This window comes from Choloepus didactylus, chromosome 7, assembly GCF_015220235.1.
Source record: "Choloepus didactylus isolate mChoDid1 chromosome 7, mChoDid1.pri, whole genome shotgun sequence".
Classification (NCBI taxonomy): Eukaryota; Metazoa; Chordata; class Mammalia; order Pilosa; family Megalonychidae; genus Choloepus; species Choloepus didactylus.
Genome location: NC_051313.1, coordinates 22,754,732 through 22,782,212, shown reverse-complemented (window position 1 = coordinate 22,782,212; position 27,481 = coordinate 22,754,732). Strand labels below are relative to the sequence as shown.

Below are 27,481 nucleotides of genomic sequence, written 5' to 3'. Positions count from 1 at the left end.
AGAACTTGGAGCAGACACCAGCCACGTGCCTTCCCACCTAACAGAGGTTTTTCTGGACACCATTGGCCATACTCCAGTGAAGGTACCCGAGTGTTGATGTGTTACCTTGGACACTTTATGGGCTTAAGACTGTAACTGTGTAATCAAATGAACCCCCTTTTATAAAAGCCAATCCATTTCTGGTGTTTTGCATTCCAGCAGCATTAGCAAACTAGAACAGATCGTAAGGTTTTACTCCAAAATCCTAAAGGCTTGCCTTGTGATTCACCTATAGGGGCCTGCCAGAGGCTCCAAACAGCATCTGTATTTGCCACTGACACTTCTAGCATGATTGGATAGCAGGATCATATGGTCCAAGTGGCAGAGCAGCTTGCACAGCAGCCTGGACCTGTCATAGAGCCTAAACTTGTTCCAGTCCCTACTCAAAACTGGAAACTTTTCTGGTCACTTGGTAAATGGGCTGGATTAGCACACCCAGATGAGGAATATGTTGTCTCCAAAATCCAAAGAGGCCAACTAGTTGTGCCTTTTTTTTCAGTCGTAGGACGGGACAGATGCAGCAGCATATCCTTCACCTTAGAAGGGATATCTCAGCATGCGTGACACAACTGGACACCTAGAAATTTTACTGAGGTGGAAGGCCCCTGTATTTTTGTTTGATTTGTCTCCCATGCGCTAACACACAAATACCTTACCAACAAATCTAGAGTAGTTGCTACTTCTCGGTCACTAGGTCCAATCAACATGATATCATTAATATAATGGACCAGTGAGATACCTGTGGGAGAGAGAAACTATCATGATCCTGCAGACAATATTATGACACAGGGCTGGAAGTTCATATTCCCCTGAGGTAGCACAGTGAATGTATACTGCTGGCCTTGCCATCTGAAGGCATACTGTTTCTGGTGGTCCTCACTAATAGCAATTGAGAAAAAAGCATTTGCCAGATCAGTAGGCTCATGTCAGGTACCAGGGGATGTGTTGATTTGCTCAAGCAATGATACTACATCTGGAACAGCAGCTGCAATTGGAGTCACCACCTGGTTAAGCTTATGAAAATCTGCTGTCATCCTCCAAGACCCATCTGTTTTCTGCACAGGTCAAATAGGAGAGTTGAATGAGGATGTGGTCATGAAATAACCACAGATTGGGTCCAGGGACCCACTGGACCCACTGTGAGATGGACCAGAGCTAAAACTCCATTGATCACCTGACCTCCATAAGCCCCAACTCTGACTGGTGGACCACAGTAACGTTTTGGGTCTCCTGGAATTAATTTCATTTCTGAACCAGTGTCTAATAATCCCTGAAATATCTGATCATTTCCTTTTCCCTAATGCACAATTACCCTGGTAAAAGGCTGTAGGTCCCCCTAGGGAAGGCTGGGAGGAAGATTAACAGCATAAATCCTGGGTAATGTAACAGGGTCCTTCCCCAAGGGTACCTGACCTTCCTTCATTCAAGGGGCTCTGGGTCTATAAACTGTCTCAAGTCTGGGAATTGATTAAGGGGCCATGACTCTCTGTTGTTGTAATTCAAGGTAGACTTTTGTTCACTTGACCTAGAATTCTTCTGCTTATACAGAACAGAGAAGAATTTAGTGGCCTGCCCATCTATTTTACTTCTAGGTACTCCATGATCTACTAGCCAATGCCATAAGTCTCTGCAAGTCAGATTATTTTGACTGCTGCCTTGAGCCTGTTTTCCATTATGGCAGCCAGGCCCACCTTGTCTTTGGTAATTAACTGCTGCCATGTGGCTTCTGCCAGCTTGGGATCCAATTATCCCCATTGTGCTTAAATATTCCAGCTCAGTGACAGCAGTTCCCCACAGTAATATCTGACCTGCGGAGAACGGCGATTACAGAGCTCTTCAGGGATGATGGAGCTTGTCTTACAAATTTATTCCTCACAGTCATGGTAAAACGTGTGTCCTCTGGACATTCCAGGGGTGTGTGAGCAGGTCTTCCATGATAAATCCACTCTAACATTCCAGTCTCTCTAAGCCTTTGAATCCCCTCCTCTACATTGTACCAGGGCACTTCTGGCATTTCAACCTCAGATAATGTCCACCACCTTTTGATCCATGTTTCAGCTAACCACCCAAACAAGCTGTTAATGCCTTTTCTAACTCCTCAAGCTACAACACTGAATGCAGAATCTCTGCTTAGTGGGCCCATATCAATAAATTGAGCCTGTTCCAACTTTATATTCCTTCTGCCATTGTCTCACACCCTTAAGATCCATTCCCACACACATTCCCCTGATATCTGTCTATATAAATTGGAAAACTCATGCAGTTCTTTTGGAGTATAGCTGCTTCCTCAGGGCAGGTGATTATAAATTTAGTAGGCACTGAAGGGTTAATCTCTTTTGGTGGAGGTTGGATGGCAGGCTCCTCAGGGCAGACTGGAGGTCAGGAAGCTGTTTACTCAGGGCAGACTGGAGGTCAGGAAGCTGTTTCCTCAGGGCAGACTGGAGGTGGGGGTGGTGGTGGCTGTTACCATGACAGATATATCTAGCAAAGACTCAGCAGATTCTAGTTTTCCAATGTCCATACTGCCATTATTATCAATCCGTATGTCCCCATCCCAAGTTTTAGGATCCCATTATTTTCCAATCGATGCCTTTACTTTAACAGCAGACACCCTGCGAGGTTGAGATTTTAGTTTACGTTTAGTTACATTGTAAATCTGCTATTTGCACAATGAGACTCTGGGTCTGGTTTTCAGAAATCTCAAGTCTGCAGCCACAGGAAATTAGGTTTTCTTTCAGGGCACACATAGAAGCCTTTATATCTGTCATACGGTGCTTAAGTTTCATATTTGAAGCCTTTACCTCGTCCCTTTCTCTTGTAACTTTATCCAGTGTATCTAAGAGCAGCCAGCCAACATCATTATATCTCTTAACTCTGCAGAACTCTGTTAAGGTGTCAAAAACAGTTACCCAGAGCCTTGCTTCGTACAAGAGTATGATTAGGAGAATCAAATGGTGATATTTTGTATATCTCCCTTGCCAACTCATGCCATGGGCTGTCAGTGCCATCTTGATTATTGGAAATAGAGTTATTAGTGCCTTTGAATCTAATCAAAGTAGAAAACCAATTGTAAAAGCCCATTTTAAGATTCTGTTTTTCAAGAACCACTCTTGGTACCAAGCTGTATTAGTTAGGGTTCTCTAGGGAAACAGAATCAACAAGAGATATCTATAAATATAAGATTTTACAAAAGTGTCTCACGCAACTGTGGGGATGCACAAGTCCAAATTCTGTAGTGCAGGCAGCGAACTGGCAACTCCGATAAAGGTGTTCGATGAACTCCTCAGGAAATGCTTTGCTGGCTAGCTGAAGAAGTGAAGGTCCCCTATCTCTCCCTTAAAGTCTTCAACTGTTTGGATTAAATCCAGCTGATTGAATTCTCATTGAGGGAGACATGCTCTTCAGTTGATGTAATCAGTCACAGGTGCAGTCAGTTGTCTGATTTAATAAACCATCCTTCTGGTTTATTAACCAGCCAAAAATGTCCTTGCAGTAACGGGCCAGTGCTTGCTTGACCAGATGCTTGGTCACTATCACCTGGCCATGTTGACATATGAACCTAACCATCACCCAGATATATTGTGTGGAAAAGGCATAATCCACGAGCTGGCTCTGTAGGTGGAAGATTCCTCAAGAGTTTTCATTTTCCTTCTCTAATTCGACCTCACTAAGCAAATATCAGATTTACTGATTTGTTTCCCAGACAAGTTGATAGCAGGAATTGAGGGAGTCCTGAGTAGCAGTGGTGGGTATTTTAGCCATTGGACATGTATTATCCCTGCTGATCAATATAAAGCAGTTTCAGGCTATTAGCCTCTTAGGAGGGCCTGCTTGTTCCTTGTAGTTTCAGGTATTTACAGCTGAGCCCTCAGCACCGTGTCCTGGTGATTCTCCCAAAGTCCTGCCTCTCTGTGAGGACCCAGTGAAACAGTTAGTTAGTTCCCCTGTTTGAGATCTCGGATCCCAGAATCTTCCAAAATAATTTCAATTTCACATGCCTTAACTCTTTGTTAAAAAAAAATGATAGTAAGGAATAGGAGTAGAAAATTCACAAAACAGGGGTCCCAAATGGCCAAGGCATGAAAATCGATTCAGTTTCATTGCATTAAAGAAATAGGTAATTATTAGCTTTTATAAATGCAGTTTTATTGAAGTATATTCACACACCATGTAATTCATCAAAAGCATACAATCAGTGGCTCACAATATTATCATATAGTTGTACATTCATCACCATAATCAATTTTAAAACATTTTCATTACTCCAAAATAAAAAAGTAAAAATAAAAAAGAACACCCCACAGGGAAGTGAATCTCCCTGGCAACGTGGAATATGACTCCCGGGGAGAAATGTAGACCCGGCATCGTGGGATGGAGAACATCTTCTTGACCAAAAGGGGGATGTGAAAGGAAATGAAATAAGCTTCAGTGGCAGAGAGATTCCAAAACGAGCCGAGAGATCACTCTGGTGGGCACTCTTACGCACACTTTAGACAACCTTTTTTAGGTTCTAAAGAATTGGGGTAGCTGGTGGTGGATACCTGAAACTATTAAACTACAACCCAGAACTCATGAATCTCGAAGACAGTTGTATAAAAATGTAGCTTATGAGGGGTGACAGTGGGATTGGGAATGCCATAAGGACCAAACTCCACTTTGTCTAGTTTATGGATCGATGTGTAGAAAAGTAGGGGAAGCAAACAAACAGACAAAGGTACCTAGTGTTCTTTTTTACTTCAATTGCTCTTTTTTCACTCTAATTATTATTCTTGTTATTTTTGTGTGTGTGCTAATGAAGGTGTCAGGGATTGATTTAGGTGATGAATGTACAACTATGTAATGGTACTGTAAACAATCGAAAGTACAATTTGTTTTGTATGACTGCGTGGTATGTGAATATATCTCAATAAAATGATGATTAAAAAAAAAAAAAAAAAAGAACACCCCAACCATTCCATCCCCTTATCCCCCCACTAAGAAGTGGGTTATTATTAGATTTAGAAAGTCAGTGACAATGCTGGTAATGGTGAGCTTGGATCATACTCCTTTTTAGCAGATGGGAGAGGGTATGTTAGCTCATGTGCTTAGAATCAGTGATTTCATTCTGAAAGTATTGTCTAAGGGAATAATCAGAAATCAGGCTTACGTTCAGAAGTAAGCATGTTCTCTACAAGGCAGCTGGTTTGGGAAAAGGGTTATGTGCAGGGACCCTGGAACCAGCTACCTGGCTTCAAATCCTACTCCACTAATTACCAGCGATGTGCACTTGGGTAAGTTAATTTCTCCAAGCCTTGATTTTTCTCATCTGTAAAAGGAAGATAATAACAGTAACTACCTTTTTCATTGTCCTTAGTGTTAGATAAGTTAACACATGTAAAGCCCTTGGAACCCTGTCTGGCACAGAGTTAGTGACTGTGTAATATTAGTTATTATCATGGTTGTTATTATGAAAATTCGAGAAAAATCCAACAGTGGAGTTATTTTTTATAAGATAGCACATATCCATGATAAAATATTTAGCCATTCAAATCATTAAACAGCATTTAATGGTATGGGACATGTTCAGATACTTTAAGTTAAAGTAAATACCAAACTGTACAGACAAAAATATCCTAATTTGATTAAAAATGTATCTGCATAGAAGACAGGAAACTGGCAAAATATGAAAGGTTTTTTCCCCAATGGTTGGATCATGGGTAATTTATATTTTCTTCTTTCACATTATTATCTATTATCCATAGGCATAATAATGAAAATTTTGGAAATTATTAAAATCAGTGTAGCATAGGTTTCTTATGTTCTTGACTTTTCTTTACCAAATGCATATTCATTTTGACATATTTTACTTTCTCTTCCTTCTTTCAAAGCTGCTCATACTTCACTTCCTCAACATCTTCACCCACATGCCATCTGCTTGGTATTTTGTTGCATTTAGCTCGCTTGCTTTTTGTATAGATCTGCCCCAAGGCTGACTTTTGAAGAATGAGTAGACCAAGTGAAATGATTTTCAAAGTGTTAGTGGTGGTGGCTTTTTATTAGAAGTTGAAGCTGAGGATACTACTTGTAAGTAATGCTGCAGCTGTATCCTGTCCACATTTCACACGTTCAGCCTTATTGCCCACTCCCTAACCAGTGTGAACTCAGTGCTCCAGTGGGGTCAGAATCCTCAGGGACACCCCCATCCACCCACCCGCCCGTACACTAAGGTAATTCCTGCCTCCAAGTTTTTTGCTGCCTTCCCTCTCTAGAATTTCCTTCCTTATCTCTTCCCCTCCTGTCAATCCTGCACCAGCTTTATGCTTAATTCCATGAGGACTTTCGAAGCCATCAACTGTACCCTGATTTCAGTTCTTTTGACACTTAAGTATTTGAATAATAACAAATTAAGTGAATATTGGCTTGCTTTATTTAAAGCTTAGGTGTTCTTATGGTAAGCTCTCAGTGAGTGTGCTCTATGTCCTCGGTACCCCTCAGTTTTCTAGCTCAGTGCTATCCACATAGATGCACAAGGAACACAGGAAGATTGGACCTTAGTGTGCTGATAGCATGCTCAGAAATGATTTATGGGTTTTCCTTTCCATCTTCCCCTTTACCTGGTCTTCTCTTTCCCTTATATTCAAGATTATAATTTTATGCCCTTTGGTTCTCTTGATCTTGTAGATGTTTGCCTGAAAATCCAATGATAGATTTTCATTTCTAAAGCCAAGAAACTTAAGGGCTCAATTGCAGAGGAGACAACAGTTAGCAAATGCATTTACAATACAGCAATTGTAATATATTAAAATAAATTAATTCTAGTTGCAAGGACAACTCTATCACTAATGCTAAAATATTGCTTGTTTGGTTTAAAGAATATCATGAATCTGTCAGAATACGCTTAAAGTTCGCAAATATATTAGAATTTCATAGATCTTGCATTTCCTGAGACCAAGTCTCAGGATGTGTTTTCCTACACGCACGTGTATGGTCTTGTTGAGTGGTCTCCAAGACAGGGTGCATGCACCCCATGAGTGGAATGATTCATAGGATGTGGGAAGAAATTATTAGAATGTCTATATTATGTTTTCATGACTTCTGTGTTTTGTTATATGTTATAAAAGGTATAGATAGTGCAGAAGACATGTTTTATAAGTCAAAGTATATAAACAAATTAGGGTTTTATGCTCAGATATTTTTAGTGATGTGGAATGGGACCTAAAAAAGTAGAGATCACTCATCTGAATAAAAGGCAAGATCTTAGTGTTCTTAACCTGACATCAGTTTCTATTAGTGTCTTAATTTGCCAAGCTGCTATGGCAATACCACACGGTGGGTTGGCTTAAATAATGGGGATTTATTGTCTTACCATTTTGGAGGCTAGAAGCACAAAATCGAGGTGTCAGCAAGAGTATGCTTTCTCCTGGGAGGCTGTGGTGTTCTGGTGCTGGGCTTGCTCCAATCCTTGGCTTGCATCTCGGCCTCCTGTCACATGGCGATCTCCCTCCCTCCCTCCCTCTCTCTTTCTCTCTCTCTGCCTGCTCTTCTGGTTTCCACTGACTTCTGGCTCCTCTGTGACCTTCTCTGACTTCTGGCTTTCAGTTTTTCTCTTTGTAAGGCCTCCAATAATATATATTACTACCTTAAACTAAAAGGTCCTATTTAAAAAGGGTTTAACACCCACAGGAATGTGGATTAAGATTAAGAACATGTTCTTTCTTGGAGTTCATAATTCAGGCTATCACATTTAGGTATTTAGCCATAGCAAATAAAAAATCAGTTTAGTCAGCGTAAATTCTGCGTCCAGTCTGAACTGGGAGCTGTGTGACGTGTGTTTGTGTGTGCATGTGTATGTGCAGGAGCAACATAAGATGTGCACCCTGCTTTTAGGAGCTTACTGTCTGGTTGGAAGGAACCAGGGCATGAGGAACAGTTAGAAGACAGTACAAGATATTACAAGTGTGAGCTGAGAAGTCTGGAAGTTGGGGTGTATTGGAGTAAAATTGCAAAAGTGTGATGAGTGGCATAATTCCTTGCTTGAATTATCTCCTGGGTAAAAGTTAGTTGTGTGAGCTTTCTGTTCTAACAGTCAAAATAATATAGACCAATTCTCTCAATGACATGCCCACATTTCCTTTAAATTATGAGAAAGTAGCAGAATAAATATGGTGGGAAAGTAATAAAGTTTTTGGAGAAGTATCCTTTTGTAACAGTGATAATATAAAAAAAAATTGAAATAAGTGATATCAGAGTCTATAGTTGAATAAACCAAGACTAAATAAATCACCCTTGGTTTCTAATGATGTCTTTTTAGCTAAACTTACATGGTCATGCAAATGGGTTACAAGGTGAATGACAGCCAGAAGAAAGGGAGATTTCCTTGGCTTTTTTGTGAATCAGCTGCTTCTGTCTCTGGGCTTTGGTATCTATTCATATAGACAGTAATATGTACCATGTGGTTTTGATCTTCTTGGTAAAAATCCACAAAGTAATTTTGGGATCCGAATGGTTATAAGGGTAGAGTGGTTTTTCTGTTGTTTTAATAATGCTGCGTAACAGCCTCCAAATCTCAGTGGCTTAGAACCACAGATGCTTATTTCATATTCATGGATCTGCAGGTGGACTGAGGTTTGGCTGCACCTGGCTGAGCTCGGCAGGGCTGGGCTGGGCTCCAAGGTCAGAGTAGGGGTTCAAGTCTGTCCCACGTGCCTGCGACCCAAGTTGAAAAATGAAAAGCAGCTACTCTTCTCATGGCAGAGAGCAGACACTTACCTCTTAGAGCCTCAACTTGCCGGCTCTTGTCTTCCCATTAGCACTTCCTCTGTGAATCATACATTTTATTTGACTTCATTTTATAGCATACCCCTTTTTTCTGATTGTTTTGATTATGTAACTCTTATCTACCTTGTCAAAAATGAGTTTCTTGAGGTCACAATTATCCCTCTCATATTCATAGGTTTTAGATAAACAGAACAGTGGTAGGCATTTTACTGGTTCTTAGTAAATGCTTTCTGAATTGAAGGAAATTGCCAATGAATATGTCCAAGGTGCTACTTATGACTAAGTGTAAATTGTTTGTTGCCACCAATATACTCCATGTAAATAAGTATGCTGAAATTACATTAAAAAGAGTAGTAATTCAATGATTTTTTTATTTTACATTTTTACAAGTATGAGTATATTTTGAAAATGCATTCAGTTACAGATATCATCCATAGAGAACAAAGAAGCACATGGCCTTGGTGAAATGGCAGTCAAGCAGGTAGAATGTACTTTGCCTTTTATTCATAATGTCTCAAAAGACACTCATATAATTCTTGAGAACTAGTGTTTGCAGCCCATATACTGTGTGATTGTTGTTGTTTTTAAAGATAGTATGTATACTTTTAACACCTTTTATCCATCAAATTTTATTGGTTTTGTTGGCATCAATTAACACTAATTCGGATCCATCAAATAGACACTTCCCACCAGATAATAATAATAATAATAAGTAGTAGTAGTAGTAGTAGTAGTAGTAGTAGTGGTGGTAAGTAGCAGCAGCAGTAGTAGTGGTAGTAACAACTGCTCACACTTCTTTCTCCCTTGCAGTTGAAGGAGCTGGGGCAGTGGTGAAGGCAGTGGTTATGGCATTTGCACATGGTGGGCTGGCATGGTAATTTGCATCAGCACCTATTCTCTGCAAGGCCTTGGGGAATGAGCTTGAGTTCTTCCAATGGAGAAACTTGAGAAGAGTGTGGAGCTAACTCCTTTCAGGCCAGGGCAAGAAGATATCTGTAGAAAAGCCAAGTGGGTCAGAGACCCTGTGATTTTAGGAATGGATCTCTCTGATAAAATCATTAAAATGAACTCCAGAAGTAATTAAGGACACATTTTTCTTCCCAAGTGACCTGTTTGTTTACTGATGATACTTGGAGCCCACCACCTTTAGATTCATTTTAGAGATCATTTTAAGTCATCCCCGGTACTGGATCAATAGTAGGAGGTGTCCCTAGAAGCCTCTGTGGGTGATGCAGGCATCAGATTTTCCCAAGTCTTGTGAGGGACAATCATATGCATGTAGCAGGTACCCAATAAATAGTGATTGATGGTGAGAAAGAGGCAGTTTTCTCTTTTGGTTGGTATTCTAGTTTCCTGGCTGCTGAAGCAAATGCCATGCAATGGTTGGGGTAAACAATGGGAATTTATTGGCTCATAGTTGTGAGGCTAGGATAAGTCCAAAATCAAGGTGTCGTCAAGGCGATGCTCTCTGTCAGAAGACTCTGATGTTCTGGGGCTGGCTGCTGGTGATCCTTGGCCCTTGGCTTTTCTGTCATGAGGCATTGCAGATGGCAGCCTCTCCTGGCTTCTTGGTTATGTTGATTTCCAGCTTCTGGCTTCTCCCTCTGGCTTTCTCTCTCTGTGGCCTTCCTTATAGGGTCTTTTGTAATAGGATTAAGACCCATCCTGATTCATCTGGGGCACACCTTAACTGAAGAAACCTTATCAAAAGGTCCTGCTTACAATGGGTTCACACCCACAGGAATGGATTAACTTCAAGAGCATATTTTTTGGGGGGTCATAGCTCCAAGCCACCACAAATGAAATAAGATTAGCAGAGTAGACTCTAGACTATTTTCATTGCCTCCAATGATTTTTTGATATAACTTTCTGATGATTTTCTCCCCTTTGATCTGTCTTTGTGTGCAGGTAGAAGCTGTTCAAAATTGAATTCTTGTGTTCTTATGCATATTAATGAGAAAATACATGCAATACATTTAAAACATTTGGTAGAATTTTTATAGAATCATAATTTTTAGTTCTGTAATATTTTATCCCTAGGGAAAAAAAACCCCACACTTATTACTTTTGTAATTTAAAATCAGTAAAGAAATAAAGTGTTTTTTAAAAGATCAAAATTTCATCTTTCTGATTCTATGTATTTATAATTCTTTTTTTTTTTTTGGCAGAGAAGTAAGATTGGCATAAATTAACATGTCAAAACAATAGAAATAAAATAGTTGACCAATTGCAAAGGGAAATATTCCTGGCATATTCAAAGATGTATTATTACTTCTGTTCCTAAAATTTAAGGGACGATTTATTTAATTTGGTGAATTAGGGGAAAGTTTTTTCCACTTAGCTCTTTAAAAATCTAGTTCAGTGCAATAACTAATTTGAATGCACTGACATATTATGTTCATTGCAGTGCACTTATTAATAAATAGCAATGACTGTGCACTTATTAATAAATAGCAATGACTAACTTAAATACAGTTCAGGATTTACACTCTAAAGGACAACTGGCCCAAAAGCTGCTGTTTACCCTTTTGTTCTTTTTGGCCGTAGGTAAATCCAGAAACAACCAGGCAGTTGGCGTGAAAATTCTGTGTAGTATTAGAGGCCATTATCAGTGGTTCTGGCTTTAGGATTGGACAGAGCTGGTCATTCTGGCTCTCTTACAGATGTTTGACCTTGAGAAGTTCTTTAACCTTTCTAAACTTCAGATTCCTTATTTGTAAAGTATTGAGAATATTAGCTCCCTCATGCATTCATGAAGATGGAATTAAACAGTGCCTGTAATAGCACTGAACACAGAATTTAGCCCATATGGTAAATGTTCAATAAATGTTAACTTTCGCTGATTGCTGTCATCTTATATTCTCTAGGTCTGCCATTGCTTGAGTTAGTTTGCTGTATATTTTTTCTGTTTGCCAATTTGAGTGTAGTTTCCCAGATGTTGTTGAATTACGGTAGGGATAATTTTTAGGAATAGTTGAACATTTGGGCTCACCGAATTCTCAGTGAATAGAATACTCTATTCCACTGAGCACCAGCCTCTAGAGGATACCCTTTAGACATGTTTACTCTCTGGACAGCCATTTTATAGATAAGGAAACAGAGGATTAGAGCAAAATGAAATAACCTGCCAATGCTGCATACCTCGTAGGTGGTGGAATCTGGGTTCAAACCAGGCCTGTTCTGCTTCAGAAGTGCTGCTCGGCTTTAATAACCTGGGTCGTAAGTGTTACTGAGGTGAAGCACAGAGCAGGTGTAAACAGAGAACTCAGGTGTGTAGAGTTTATAAAATCTCAACTTTGGAGCAGTTTTTCAAATTAAATTTTTTTTAATTAAAAAACTTCAAAGTATTAGTTTATCCACAAAGCTTGACTTTCCTCAGTAGTAGTAGTTCTCCATGGGTGTGGCACTCCCCCTGTCCCCGGGAGGAGCATTTTGGTTGGCACAGTTATTGGGGGGCACTACTGGCATTTAGTTGGGGGGAAGCAGAGGTGCCAGATGTCCTGCACCAAGCGGGACAACCCTAGACAACAAAGAATTGTCCCTTACCTCTTGGGAGTTTCCTATCTTTTGTAAGGCTCACATGAATATTTATTGGGGCAGCCTAAAGAAAAGAAAGAGGTTAGTTCCAGCTTACTGTGTTCAGAAACATCTGTTTGGTTGTTATTTATAACACTAGCTTTTATTCTGGTGTTCCATGTCTCAGTCCTCGTTACCCCTGCTTCCCTATCTGCTCTTTCATTTCCCTGTACTTCGCATATGTAGTGAAATGATTTCTGATTTTATTTCCCCTATATCTAAGTTTGCCCCATATAGGTATGTGCAGTCCTCTGAGTATTTAATTATATATTCTAATGAACTCGTACCTTAGAATTTGCATACCAAAATACCTGTTATAAAATACTTTACTTTTTTGGCATTACGTTTTTTAACAATTTTTTCAATTTTAACATTGAAATACCTATAAAAATTACTTTCATTTTGGAAAATATATTGATTTTTAAAAGCCATATGCCAGTAGGTTATATTATCTATGAACTTATTTTCAATATTATAAAATATTTACATATTTGTTTAGTTAATATGTGTTGGATTTGGTAAGGTTGAGAACTACTGGTCTACAACAATCTGGTGAAGTGGCTGCTTAGCTTGTGCCCAAATACTTGTGGGGATTAGGAAGCCAGTCTGTCTGGAAGCAGCTCTTTGCATCTGTGTGTAAGAAAGTTCTTCTTTAGATTGAGCTAAGACCTTTCTTCCTCCCTGTCTAATGCCTGGTCCCCAGTAGAGCCCTTGGAGGTCTATTGGTACAAGCTTAAATCCTCTACTGGATAAAGATTCTTCAGATATTTGAAAATATCTATAATTTCCTCCCATGTCTTTTCTCTAGGCTAAGATCTGACCAGCTCCTTTGACTAATATTTTTAAATTTTGGTTTTATGACACTTAACCATGCTGGTTGCTCAAATTTCCCTGTATTTCTCCTGGAGTATGAGGCGCAGAGCTAAATGCAGTATCCTGATATGTTCGAGCCCTCAAGGAGGGGATGGGACAGATCGCCAGAATCCTTTTATTCTGGGTTGCTCACATTATTGTTTTCTGGGGGGCGGTGGAATCACATCACCAGAAATATGGGGTTTATGGATCTTACTGTAATTTAAAACCGCAAATTATACTCTCTCATGCTACCACCTGTCTCATTGCTTCACACCTCACCTAGGTGTAGAACCTGAGATTTGTATGGCGTGTATTCCACTCCTTTCTAATAGACAGCTGAAGTCTTTCTGAATCCTAATGATGCTATTCAGGATGTTCTTTATAACTCCAAAAGTCTGATAAGGATGCCCCTGTATTTTCATTGAAGTCAGTGGTAGGATTAGTGATGAGGACAAGACCTAAGAAAGAATATCCATTAAGCTATTAATATCCTGCACATAGCTTTCGGCTCTCTAGGTCTGTGGTTTCCTGGATCTTTGTAATCATGGAAGCATCCATCCCCATCCAACCTGCATTTCTCCATCTTAGCTATAAGTAGTTCAAGAGAAACTTATCAAATGTCTTTAAAATGCAGATACACTTTGTTTACTTCATTTCCATGATCCACTAGAATCATAGCTATGTCCAAGAGGGATATTAGGTTGGTATGATTTTACTAAGCTGCCCTTCCCTGAACTTCGTCCCTGCCAACAGCCTACATTCCAGCTACACCACCTAAGATTCCCTGAACATGCCACGTTCCCTCATGTGGCTTGGACATCCTCATTCTGCTGATGGGCCGAAACTCTTCTGCATTCACTCTCAGCTCTGTCATGACCTGTGAAGTTTCCCTGACACATCTTCCTGACCTGGCAGAGTTAGTTGTTTCCCCCTCTGTGCCCAGTGGTTCTTTGCACCCACCAATACCAGATCACTCGCCACTTCTTTTAGCAGCTGATGGGTTTCAGTTGCCTGTTCAACTGAGCTTTCTGGCAGATGGATGCTGTTTTCATCCCTGTATTTCCAGCAGAGTAATTGGTCCATGGTAGATGCTCCAAAAAGGAGTCCACTCATTACTTGTCAGTGCTGCTCTGCTGAATTGTTTTGTTCTCTGTGAACATTCTAAGCCCCAGGATTCACTGCTTCCTCTTCCAGGTACCTTGCCCACCTCCTTTAATGATTATTTCTAGAGTTTTGCTTGGAATCTATGTGATGTTCTTCAATCTATAGTTTGTATAATCCTCTTTCTTCCTTTTTTCAAAAATTAAAATGCATTTGCTTGTTTTCAGGCTTCTGGCACTTCTGATGTTGTTGACAATTTTTGACCCACCATTAATTTTTGAGAGATCTCATTAGCACATTTTCTTCCTAGAATTTCCAAATTTTCTCTCCAGCCCAAAGATGGGTTCTAATTCAGAGGGTCTAGGAGCTCTTATGAAATCTCTTTATTCATCTGAGACAAGAGGGCACTGAAACCTATGTTTGTTTAATTCTCTTCAGGTCAAATTTCAGTTCCTTAGGCAGAGAGTATAGAACAAGAGTTGACAAGTACATTCATTTTGCCATCCATCAGCCTTATCCCATTTTCCCAAGTTGCAGACCTCTGGCTTCTCTGATCATTACCTTGATTCAGGTGTAAACTTTCAGCTCTTTGTTGCCTTCGGGTTTTGATTTTGTTGTTTTGGTGACATTTGTTTATATGGGGGCTTTGTCTTCTGGATGCCCCTCTTACGTGTTTGTGGCACACTTTTATATCTGTTTCTTTGTCCTTTTTTCCTAATTTGTTAAAGAGGTTATTCAAATATGTGACCTTGGTTAATGCTGAAATTTGAATATACTTCCTTTCTTTAGCTGACATTGTGACCTTGAGAGGGTCTGAACACCTGTCCTATTTTGGTAAAAGTATTTTCTAGGAGGAAATGTCTGCAGAGAAAGGTACATGCAGGTCTCTTCCTTAATTGGTCAAACTCAATGTGACTACACCATAAAATGTGATCCTGTTATTATTTCATTTGCATATTAGGAACATGTTGATAGGAAAACAGTTGGTGGACATCAAGGTTACACTGGTGTTTTTCTAGTCCTGACCGGTTCTACCTGAACATACAAGTAGCTGCAGTGTGTTAGATGTAAGTTCCCAAAACCACCCTGTGCTGTGTGGGTCCACACTGTTTTCCTAAGAAGGGAGCCTCCAGTAGCTCTCTTCTTAGATCTGAGTGGTGTTGTGGTCTCAAACAGGGAACTGATGGCTGGTAGTACAGAAAATACTTCATCTTTGGCTCAGCTCTTATGAGGTAAGGATTTGTAGGTGCTATTTTTATTTGAATAATGAGCTGAATTTCGGTTTAAATTTGATATCCTGATTTAAGATTGCAAGAAGAGATATTTAGGTAGATTCATCTTGTGCCTCCTCATAAAATTCTTTTTGGTCTGTCATACACCATAAAAGCAGGATACTGCTGTAACTCAGTGTTGGTTTAGAGTTTCATGATGTGAGGAAAAGTCAACTTTAAATGAAGGAAGGACTTTTAAGAGGCCCATTAGAAGCACTTAGAATGGAAAATGTATTTCCCATTAGAGATTGATTTGGGGAACCCCGGTTCTTCACTGAAGCATGAAGGCTGCTGGGTGTTGCTCTATGCGATTTGTTTTTATAGCATCTTCTACTCTTCTCTTTTTGGTTAATCCGTTGGTGTATTTAGACCTGAAAGGACTGCATTGTCTTGTTTAAGGAATAGAAAAATTCTCAGAAACTTGAAAGAAACCAAAGATTAGCTTATTTTTTTATTTATCTAATAGAATAGGGGGAAAAAAAGCCTTGCCAGTTCCAAACAGACACAACACCAAATGTCGTTTCTTGCATCATTTAATCTTTTTCTCTTGTGCTTATTTTTGTCAATATTTTCCCACTGGAACCAAATATTAGTGTCTGGCTCAGCTTGCAATATAAAAATTTTCCAATTAGATTGTTATGACTTCATTTTTATTCATGAGGGGAAATCTAATCAACAGGGATCATCATCATATATGTGCAGCATGCAGGAGAAGGAATTTTAAAATAAACCAGCTGGCCCAGGGCAGTGATTGGGAGCCTGGGATTTAAATCCTTCTGGAGTCTGAGAGAGGTCACAGTCTGCATCCTCCATCCCCAAGCAGTTCTTAATTTGGGAAGAATCCTTGGATTTATACCAGCTGTCATGTAATTGTCCTCACTCCAAGTCTGGATTAATTTAATTCCTTGCTTGGCTTTTGCGTGGATCTTCTGCCTAGTTTTGTGTTAGGTATTTGGGGAAGTAGAAGGAAAGTGTGAAACATGGTGGTTTTTGACTCGAAGGAACTAGTGGTTTCTTTGGAGCTGAGGAGGCCAAGTGGAGTGGAATTGTCACACTGCGTGATTAAGTGCTTCATTATAAGTGATATGCGATATGCGAAATAATCTCCTGAGGCGGAAAGAGAAGGGTGCCGAGTGGTCAGGGGAGGCTTTAAAGCAGGGCTGGGCGTTGATCTAGATCTCTTCAGGAGTAGGGGCTGTGGCAGGTTTCCCTCAAGCTTGGGGAAAGAATAAGGATAAAGCTTCGGTGTGAGGAGTTGCCCAATGGGTTTAGAACCCAATGTGAGCCTGGGCTCATGAGAGGTGGACACTCAGCCAGTGTCTTTTCTTTGTCATCTTTGTTTCACCTCCAAAATTGTTGAATGAATATGACCCCAACTCACTGTGGCCCGGCTTCGTCTCCCAGTGCTCCTCAGACAGGGTCCTGTTGGAAGCCATCTATGACCCCTGCCCTGGTGGCCAGGTATCTCTGTCTTAGCCTGCAGAATCCACTCTGAGGATTTTTCTCCCTCATCTTCAAATGTTTTCTGGCTCCAAAGATGAATGAAAGGCTTCCGAGTCTACATCAAACTGGATTTAAATTACTGCTCCACCTCGGCTTGTGCTGTGTGAGCTAGAGAAATTAATTAGCATCTCTGAGCCTCAGTATAATGGAAATAGAATATCCAACTCATAGTGTGGTTATAAGAATGAAAGGCAGGAATAGATGGATAATATGTTGGAGTAAATGGCCTATAGCAGGCAGGCATCAAGGTTATCAGTTCCCTTTCTGACATACGTGGCCACTCTGTCCTCCTTGCTATGCCCTGCTGGGTGTTGCTATACACCATTGCTCAGGCATTCCTTCCCTCTCCCTGGAATGTCCTTTCTCCTTTTACCTTTTGAAATCCGACCTCTCCTTGAGAGGTTTGCTTTATTGATCCAATCAAAATTGAACTTTGCATCTTCTAGAGTCTTAGTATTATTCATTGGATGACTCCGCATTTGTACCCTGCGTTTTAGCTATTTTCATACATCTTACTTTCCCATCTAGATGTTAAGCTCCTTGAGGGCAAAGCTCATGTCAGTATGAGACTGTGTCCTTGTTGTTTCCCTTGTACATAGTTGTCACTCTTCCAGAGTGACCTCATCACCATGTCATTTTTTCCTTACCTACAACCATACTCTGTTAAGTTCTAAATCTTTTCCTCTAGCCCTCACTGCTCTCCTGTGCTTGAGATATTATAATCAAACATCTGGTGCGTGTCTCCAGTTGACTATCCCATAGTGTCTGCAACTGACCTCTCATCTCCTTCTGCCTTCTCCATCATCCTCCACCCCACACACCGTCAGCCCCCTTCATGGGTATTTTATCATATGTGTAGTATCACAGTCCACCCAGTCCCTGAAGCAGAAACTCAGAGGGCATTTTTCATTTCTTCCTTTCCCTTGTTGTCTACGTTCAATGAATTAACAAATCTGAACTCATTTGCCTTTTAAACATTTCTTGAATTCATCCCCTTCTTTCTCTTTCAGCAACTGATGCCTAAATTTGGGCCCTCTCTCGACTAGTTTTACTGTAGTGTCTTTCTAATGAGTCAACCTCATCCTATTCTAAGTCTTCTCAAATCCATCCTTGACAATCTATGTCACATTCCCTCCTGTAAAACCCTTTGGTCGCTTCCTTTCATTTACGTCACAGATGGGAAAATCGGTGTTATCTTGTGAACTAGCTCTCTTCAATTTGGTAATGGCTGCAGAGGGTGCTGACTTTGGATTCACCATCATCACCCAGTCTTATCTGACATTGGAGAAGGAAAGGGGGTGGGCAACACATATACATAGCTAGGATTTGGTTCAAGTTCCTTAGCATGGCATAAAGGTCTTCCGTGACCCTGGTCCTGCCTTTGTCTTTGTCCTCAGCTCCCACCATTGCCCTGCTTCACACTTTACCCCAGAGCAGCAGGGAGGTATTTTGTCTTCTCGTTTTTGTTCATGCTGGACCTGCTTCCGCCCTTTACCTGGAAGCTCATGTGCAGCCTTCAAACCTGGGGTGTGGGGATGCATGGGTGGTACCTGCAGAAGGTTAGTTGCTCTTTCTCCAGGCTCCGGGGGCACCTGGATACCTTTGTCTTGAAATCCTAACTCTGTCTGTCTTTCAGGACAGTAAGTTCCATTGGGACAGAAGTCATGCTTCATTTATCTTTGGTCTCTAGTACTTATCACAGTACATGTAATGAATACGTGTTATTGAACGGAATTGTTTATTGAATTGGAATGAATCAATGGATAATTTTGATTGATAAACATACTTTGCGTTTACCCTGATACAGGGTAAGAGGGTAAAAGGACAGATGTTAGGAAGTGCTACTACTCTGCAAAAAATTTAGATTGGCGTATCAGGCAGTGAGTGGATTTGAAAATTTTTGAGCAGGGTAGTGGTGTGATGCAAGTAGTATTTAAGGAAGATTGATATGGTGACCACTGTTTTTAAAGGTTTAAACAGCTCCTGGGAAGCATAGATGAGGGTAGCAGAGGTTACTGAGGGGTGGAGAAGAGGGAGAGGCAACTACATAAATCAAGAAATGCTTTTTGAGTCTTTGTACTTTCATTTCCACATTTGCTCAGGTAGAATGTACTAGCTGACATGTTTCTGAAAGCAAAATAGAATGCTGATATTATTTTTATTTTTAGAGAAAGGGCATTTTGGTAAAATACTTAAGTAGACTTTTTATTTATGTATGTGAGATATATTAATTATTAATTACTTGAAAAGAGTGATTATGAGTTCAAACATTTTTTTAAAATAGCATTTGAATAACTGGCCAAAAATCTTCCAAAGTAAGTGAAGGTTTGCATTTTTGGCACATTTTAAAATGATTGTGAATTAGGAGGAAAATCCATTCCATTCCAAAATAATTTAACACTTACATACTAATTACGGTTTTTTTTCACTGTCATTTGTATTTCGTATATGACTCATGTGACTGTGTTTCCTGGTTAAAGTTTATCTCCCATTTGTTGTGGGCTGTGGAGCTCCACTCTGCTTTATTATTTTGGCCATTATAATCTTCTTAATTTACAGTCATTTTGCTATTTTTTAATTACAGGGTTATGATACATTGATTAAAAAGAAGGACTTTTCCAAATACTTACTTTGTACTTTTGATGGTGTGTTATGGATACCAAGGAAGAGAAGAAGGAACGGAAACAAAGCTATTTTGCTCGGTAAGCATTCACTTTGCAAAATTATATCAGTACTTAGAAAAAAAAATGTTTGAGGGAACTTTGCCCTCAGGTATTACTTAGTATTTTATGTTTTGTGACTGGACTGTTCATAAACAGGTAAGCTGTAGAAGTTCAATATACTGTTTCAGCCTTTTCTTATTTATATTAGAGGATAGCAGTTAGTTTTTGTGCATTCTGTTTTGTTTGCTGCTCCAGGAATTTAGCTGCCATTATGCACCGAACTGCAGATTGATCTGAATCCCACATTTAGCAGCCTACATTCAGTTTTAAATCCTAAGTGCTTACTTAGCTACTTCTGCTCTGTAGCTTAATAGGTTGAGCTATAACTTAAACCATATGGCACATTATTTAAAGCTCAACACATTATGGGGAGTCTATTGCTAAAATACTTTTTGCAGGTAGATGGAATAGATGAAATTTTTTCATTGGAGTCTTTGTAATTATTAATGTTTGAACTTCAAAATATACACATGTGCATTTGTTGATATCTGAATAGAAGAAATCTAGTATTTGCTCAGTTACTGTTTAGAGATTTAATCATCTGTATGGCAGCTACCCATTAATCATAGTAGAATGAATGATACGCGAAACATTTATAAATCCTTTTGATAGCAGGAAACTCAGACTGAGTGCATAGGCTTAAAATGATCACTGTTATCTCCTAAATTGAAAGACTTCATAAATACTGAATTCAACCTCACCCATTCCCTAACTCCTAACTGCCAGTCTATGCTGTTAAAGATGCATTTACTGTTTTTCCAAATACAAACCTTGCAAACTAAAACCACAGTTGTTGTTTTTTTTTTTTTTCTTTCTTTCTGTTTTTATCCAGAAATTAAGCTGGGTTTTGAGTTGTTAATGAAAAAGGAAGGAAACAAATACTTAAGTGCTTAACTTACTATTTTATTTTTTCTTCCTAGTGAACCTGTGACATAGGTTATTTTATCCCATTTTACCATAAGTTACCCCTTAGTTACCATAGGGGTAACTAAGACTCAGGAAGTAAATATTTTGTCTATTTCATACTGTGTAATAGTCAGTATTCAAACACAGGGCTCTCTGTCTCCCAAGGGCATGCTCCAATTAGGAATAATAAACCATGAATTGCATTTATAGAAAAGAAAGAGTTTACTAGTAGTAGTGAAGTATTTTCCACTATCAGGACTGGAAAGAGTAGCAAAATGTACCTAGGGAAGTTAAAAATGAGGCATCAAATCAATGAGACATTAGAAAGTTAGGATGGTTAGAGTAAGTAAGACTACATGGTGGTTTTAAAAACTTTTTATTTTGAAATAATTGTAGATTCACATGTCGTTGGAAGAAAGAATAGAGAGAGATCCCCTACCCCTCTACCCCGTTTCCTCTAGTGATAACATCTTGTATGACTATAGTACAATATCACAACTAGGAAATTGGCAGTTACACTCCATCAACCTTATTTAGATTTTACCAGGTTTACATGTACTCACTTGTGTTTATGTGTGTGTTTTTTTACTTCTATGAGTTTTATCACTTGTGTGGATGTACATGACTGTTACCCCAGATAAGATACAGTAGCTGTTCCATAGTAAGGCTCCCATGGCTACCCTTTTAGAGCCACACCCACTTCACTTCTCTCTCTCTACCACTGCTAGCAATCACTATTCTGTTCTCCATTTCTATAATTTTGTTATTTCAAGAATAGTGTATTAATGGAGTCATACCATATGTCACCTTTTTGAGATTGGCTTTTTTCAGTCCCTGTAATTTGTCCAAGTTGTTGCATGTATCAACAGTTCATTCCTTTTTGCTGCTGAGTAGTTTTCCATGGTATGTTTATATCAGTTTGTTTAACCATTCACCCACTGAAAGACATTGGAGTTGTTTCCAACTTGGGGCTATTACAAATAAAGTTGCTAGGATCATTTGTGTACAGAATATTGTGTGAACATAAGTTTTCATTTCTCTGGGATAAATGCCCAAGAGTACAGTTGCTGGATCATATGGTAAGTGAATGTTTTGTTTTGTGAGAAACTGACATATGCTTTTCCAGAGTGGTTGCATCATTTTACATTTCTACCAGCAGGTATGAGGGATAAATTTTTCTGTATCTGCGCTAGCATTTGGTGTTATCACTTTTTTTTTTTTTATTTTGCTATTCTGATAGTGTTTAGTGATATCTCTTTAGTGGTTTTAATTTGCATTTCCTTAATGGCTAATGAAGTTGAACATCTTTGCATAGACTTATTTGTCATCCATATATCCTCTTCAGTGAAATGTCTGTTCATGTCTTTTACCTGTTTTCTAATTGTGTTTTTCTGTTGAGTTTTAAGATTTCTTTATAAATTCTAGATATTAGTCCTTTGTCATACATGTAGTTTGAAGATATTTTTTAGCCATTCTGTAGCTTGTCTTTTTATCCTTTACACAGATCAAAAGCTTTAATTTTGATGTGATCCCATTTATGATTTTTTTCTTTTAGGGATCGTGCTTTTGGTGTGAAGTCTAAGATCTCTTCTCCTAGAACTAAATGATACGGTTTTATTTGATGTTTTATAATACTATATTTTATATTTTAGTCTGTGATCCATTTTGAGTTAATTTTTTTATGAGGTGTAAAGTTTAGGTAATGGTCAAGGTACTTTTTTGGGGGGGGGGTGGGGGGGTGGAGCTTGGTCTACAGATGTCCTACATAGTGATTTTAAAAGTTATAGTGTCTTCTCAGTTTCAGTCCCAGATAACTCTTGTATTAAGAGTAACTGGCTCATGAACAGTAAGCTCAAAGTTAACTGCCTCTTGTTCCTAAGATACAGAGTAATGGGAACTCCCAAAATCCTTATAGTTTTGGGCAGCCCAATTCAGAAAGATGAAGCTAGCTAGACTGACCGAGACCATTGGCATGCATCAGTGAAACAGTTCATATGAATGCAAGGCTGAAATGTTCTGAAAGATAAATGTCATTTGTTCAAGTCAGAAATGTGAAATTAAATTGTCATACTTGCCTTGACCTCTAGTGAAAAGTATTCTAACAATGAAAAGACAAACATATTAAAAAACTCAAGTGTGACCTTGAGAGCCTAGGAATAATAGGACAAGGATGAAAATCAGTGGTGCTTTTAAAACAGTAAGTCAAAGGGATTACTAGGAAATAATCTCCAAAGGAGAAAGAGGACAAACTTTTGCTATTATAATGCAATGGCAGCCAGAAATGGTCAAGCTATTAAAAGCAAAAAAGCAAACTAAAGCAAACCCATAATCAGAAGACAGGCAGCCAAATTTTCAAATGCCTTTTTACCAGACTTCGGAATTACCCTAAAGTGGAACTACCAACAGAACCTACCGGAAAGCCAGTTTCTGAAAACATAGGGCAGATTTCTCTGGAGCAGTGAGCACAAGGGTAGTCCAAGCAAGATCTCTGAAAAGAAATGTGAGACCAGGGTAAGACCATTTGGATACAATCACAGCTTTCTGTAAACTTAATTATACCTTACCTTACACAAATCTCTACTAGTGCTCAGAGGAAATCAAAAGGACAGTTTACCCTGATGTTCTGCCTCCTACCCCAATCTGTATCTGAAACCCTAAAAATTGCTTTAATATACTGTATACTCTCTCTCTGATCCCTTTTCCCTCTTGCGTAAACAGCCACTACTTTCTTTGTGAGCTTATCATGTGGTTTAATAAATATTATATGACTGCGTTTGGTAAATAATCCTGTATTTGTCTCTTTTCTTGATGTTTCTCTTGCTGTCTCTTTCTGAAGTTAACATTGAAACAAAGTTAATTTAAAAGACCCTATTTTAATAATTTTGGATTAATATTAGAAATTAGAGGATCACATGATCCTTCCTTTCTCATAATTCATTTTGAGATGTGCTCTGTGTAACTCTGAATGGAAGGGTGGGTTAGCATCATCACTAGTTAGATTTATTCTGGATGAGCCTTAATGAGTTACTGGTCTGTGTGGCCCACCTGGTTTTCCAGATCTGCAGTGTAGTTTTGCACCAGTTGTTTATTCCTGATCAAATGATCATGAGACCTTTCTCATGCTTTTGCAAAGATTTTTTATATACAAACTTAGCATATTATATATGTGTGTATTAATTCCTTGATACCTGACAGTTCTTGAAACCAAATGGAAAATGGAATTATTAAAACAAATTATACTTGCTGTACTGCCCTCTAGGGTGCTCATTATCCATTATGGCCCCTGCTACCCCTTCCCTTCCCTTGTGGGGTGATTGCTGGCCTCTTCTTGGTAGTGCCACACAGGGCTCTTTTCTTCCATGCCCATTTTGCAGAATGTAGAACCCATTTCATGATCTTTGTGTAGGTCCCTTTATGCTATTTGTGTGTGTGTGTTTGACAAATTTTTCAAAGCATATTTTTCAGGATCAAGGATTAATTTAAGACATCAAAAATACATTTTTAGCTAATGGTGTTTTGTAGGTGGCTCACTTTAACCTCTGATAGGGTCTGAGAGAACCTGTGAGTGGCCACTGAAGATAAGGACTTATCAGCTGGCTGGGTGGTGTTCATGTAGGTTCCTTTGCCCTGGACTTGCAGGTTCCTTTCACACACTTTCCTGTTTATCAAGAAAAGCAGAACTGCTGCTCCCATCTACTCTCTTTTCTTCCTCAAGCCCATCAGAGCAAGCAGTAGGCAGCACAGAGGGTGGGGGAGACTCTCTTCTTTCCTCCTTGTCTCCACCTTCCTCCAACCCCTGCCACCTCTGTCACCAGCCTCAGTGAAGGATGCAGAGTGTCGAGCGTATCTTAGCTCCCATCCCACTCCTCTGACTCCTCCCACTTCCAACCCTGGCCTGGGGCAGAGCAGTCCATCAGCCTTGAACCTCTGACCTACCAGCAGATCACTTAGCTTTTAAAGATCACTCCAGTGTATTACCTTGGACAAGGTTTCTAAATTTCCTTCAACTTCCCTTTCTTCAGCTGGTAAGTATGGTTAATGAACCCAGCAACAAGATGGCTTTGAAGAAGGAAGTATCTGAGCCCAAACTGGGGAGAGGAAGCCCAAATGGGACATAGCAAAGAGAACCACAGTTGAACCAGATCTGCCCCCCTTATCCACACTGGTTGAGGTTTGACCTGTTTTTCAGGGAGGAGGATCCAGAGACTTCTATTTGGACCAATTGCATAGCCTTTTTTTATTAAGTATGCATAGTAAACTGTGTAGCTTTCACATTCAGCCAAAAGAAAAATAAGATGGCTGTGAAGGTTGAGATAACCTATGCAAAGTGCCTGGCATAGTGAGCACTCAGTCATTCTTTAAAAACAAATCATTCCTGGCCTTAGCTTCTCTAGGCCTTCCTGCCTCTCATCTTCACCCAAAAGGATCCTCATCTTGAGGCCTGTTATGGATTGAATGGTGTCCCCCCAAAAGATATTCAAGCCGTAACCCCCAATCCTATGAATTGGACTTGTTTGTAAGAAAGGATCTTTGAAGATGTTGTTAGAAGATGAGTCCAATATGACCAGTGTCCTTATAAGGGAAGGCAATTTGGAAGCAGAAACACAGAGAGAGTCAGAGAGAGAGGGAGAGACAGAGAGAAAGAGAGAGAGAGAGAGAGCCATGTGATGGAGGAAGAGATAGATTGATGCCATGGATTGCCTGCAAGTCACCAGCAGAACCCTGCAGACTTCAGGGGATTCACCTTTATTTCAGACTTCTGACCCCCAGAACTATGAGACAATAAACCCCTGTTGTTTTGAGCCACCCAGTCTCAGGTACTTTGTTATGGCAGTTCCAGCAAACCAAGATGAGACCCTATGTCCATCCCATGAGTTGTACCTGTTCATATTGGGAAGAAGGGAGCAATTACAGCAATCCAAATTAGGATCATTGTACAGTTTCCCAAAGATGCCCTGTTATGAGCATGATTAGGTGCTGAGGTATCAGGAAGTGGAGGCTGGTCACCTCCGGCCATGAGCAGCCTGTTGCTCCACCGTGCTGTCTTAATATCATTCTCTTCTGTGGATGCCTCAGTGTGAAAAAGGTTGGGCAGAACCAAACAAGATTATCTTCATCCAAGGCCTCTGATATATAAAAATTGTCATCCTTAAGTATGATTCAGCTGCCATGGAAATTTAGACTCAAAGGTGGTGAGTAAGCTCACTGAGGTTCCACACGGGTGGTGGCACAGGGTTCCAGCCCAGCTCTGTACTTCCCCCTCAGAGCCTCTGCCCCGTGATGCTGCCTGGGGCTGTGTGGCTGCTTAGTGGCAGAACTGAGCCTGCACAACACAGGCTGCCTGGCTTTCTGCTCCACAGTGGGCGGTGGATGGACCTCTGCGGACACTCCCGGTAGCCGAACAATACCTTAAACCATGCTAAATTAACTTGGAGAGATGCTTCCTGGGTTCTGAAGATCTAACTTACAAGTCACCTTTTCAGAAACCACTTGTTTATAATTTGAAGACATCCCCTACTGCAGGTCAACTCTATCCATCCCTAATATGATGGATGCCAGAATGTTAACTGACCAAGTTTGGCTACCTGCAGTCAGTGTCTACCCCACCCTGTAAGGCAGGGTTTTGCATTCAGCGATTGACTTTACTCTCTAGGGTTGCGTTTCGTCTAAAAAGAGTATTTGCCTGTAATAGAAATGAATGCAGGAATAAATTTGAACACAAAGCCTAAGCTTGTTTTCTTAGTCAGTGTTGTGGGTTGAATTGTGTCCCCAAAAGGATATGTTCAAGACATGACCCCAGATACCTGTGACTGTGACCTTGCTTGGGAATAGGGTCTTTGCATATTAATTAGTTAAGATGAGGTCATATTGGATTAGGGCGTGGCCTACTCCAGTGACTGGTGTGTTTATAAGAGAAAGGACAGGTAGATGCAGACACAGAGATGCCCAGGAGACATGCAAGGAAGAAGGCCACGTGCCAGAGTGATGCAACCACAAGCCAAGGAGCGCCAGGAATGCCGGCAACTGCCAGAAGCTAGGGAAGGCAAGGAAGGATTCTTCCTTAGAGCCGTCAGAGGGAGCGTGGCCCTGTCAACACCTTGATTTCAACTTCTGGGCTCCAGAACTATGAGAGAATAAACTTGTTGTTTTAAGCCACCAAGTTTGTGTGACCTGTTACAGCTGCCCTAGCAAACCAATACGATCAAATACAGAGTCTTCAGATCCTGTGAAAGGCGTCCCCTGCACAGTCTCTGTGGCTGATCTCCAGCACCAGGTGAGGACCTAGGGGGTGGCTGCCCGTCTCCAGCACCCCAGAGGCAGCCCCTGAACCCCAGGAAAGACCTGAGAATTAATGGATCACAGGGTGGAATGGTGTGATTTGAAGTCTTGTTTTTTCTTTGGCTGGCAGTGTGTAGATTTTTTTTCCTGCTAGCCAAGGGTCATTGGAGGGGATTTGACCACCCTTAGTATGTCTGAGATTTGAGGAGAAACTGTTATTACCAGTTGTTAGACTCAGATATTCATCTTGTCACAGGTTTTAATTGAATTGAGAAAAAAAAAAAAAGAATATCTTTAAGTGCTTGACAAATGTCAGCTCTGTGTGTCCTTTAAAATTTGGTTTCATTATGCCTTCTGTGTCTAATATAATTTAGTCATCATAATAGAATTTGTTGGTACTGTCCAAAGTGCTTTCATGTGTATTCCCTCACTTTATTCTCAGAATGATCCTGTGAGATATAAATGCAGATG

General features: G+C 39.9%; 1 protein-coding gene across 6 annotated transcripts in view; it reads left to right on the top strand.

Annotated features, from left to right (window-relative positions):
• The window catches only part of NCOA7 (nuclear receptor coactivator 7), a 154,789-nt gene that overhangs the window by 9,775 nt on the left and 117,533 nt on the right, over positions 1-27,481 (top strand). For 3 of the 6 annotated variants that reach the window (XR_005217974.1, XM_037843822.1, XM_037843824.1), the window contains exon 2: positions 19,687-19,804. Coding sequence is in view for 4 of the 6 variants with exons in the window: in XM_037843822.1 (XP_037699750.1) it covers positions 19,755-19,804 (50 nt within the window). In the remaining 2 variants the exon portion in view is untranslated. Of the gene's footprint in view, positions 1-15,436; positions 15,561-19,198; positions 19,418-19,480; positions 19,805-27,481 lie in introns of those variants that run through there. The other 3 variants (XM_037843821.1, XM_037843820.1, XM_037843823.1) reach the window with 3 other exon arrangements.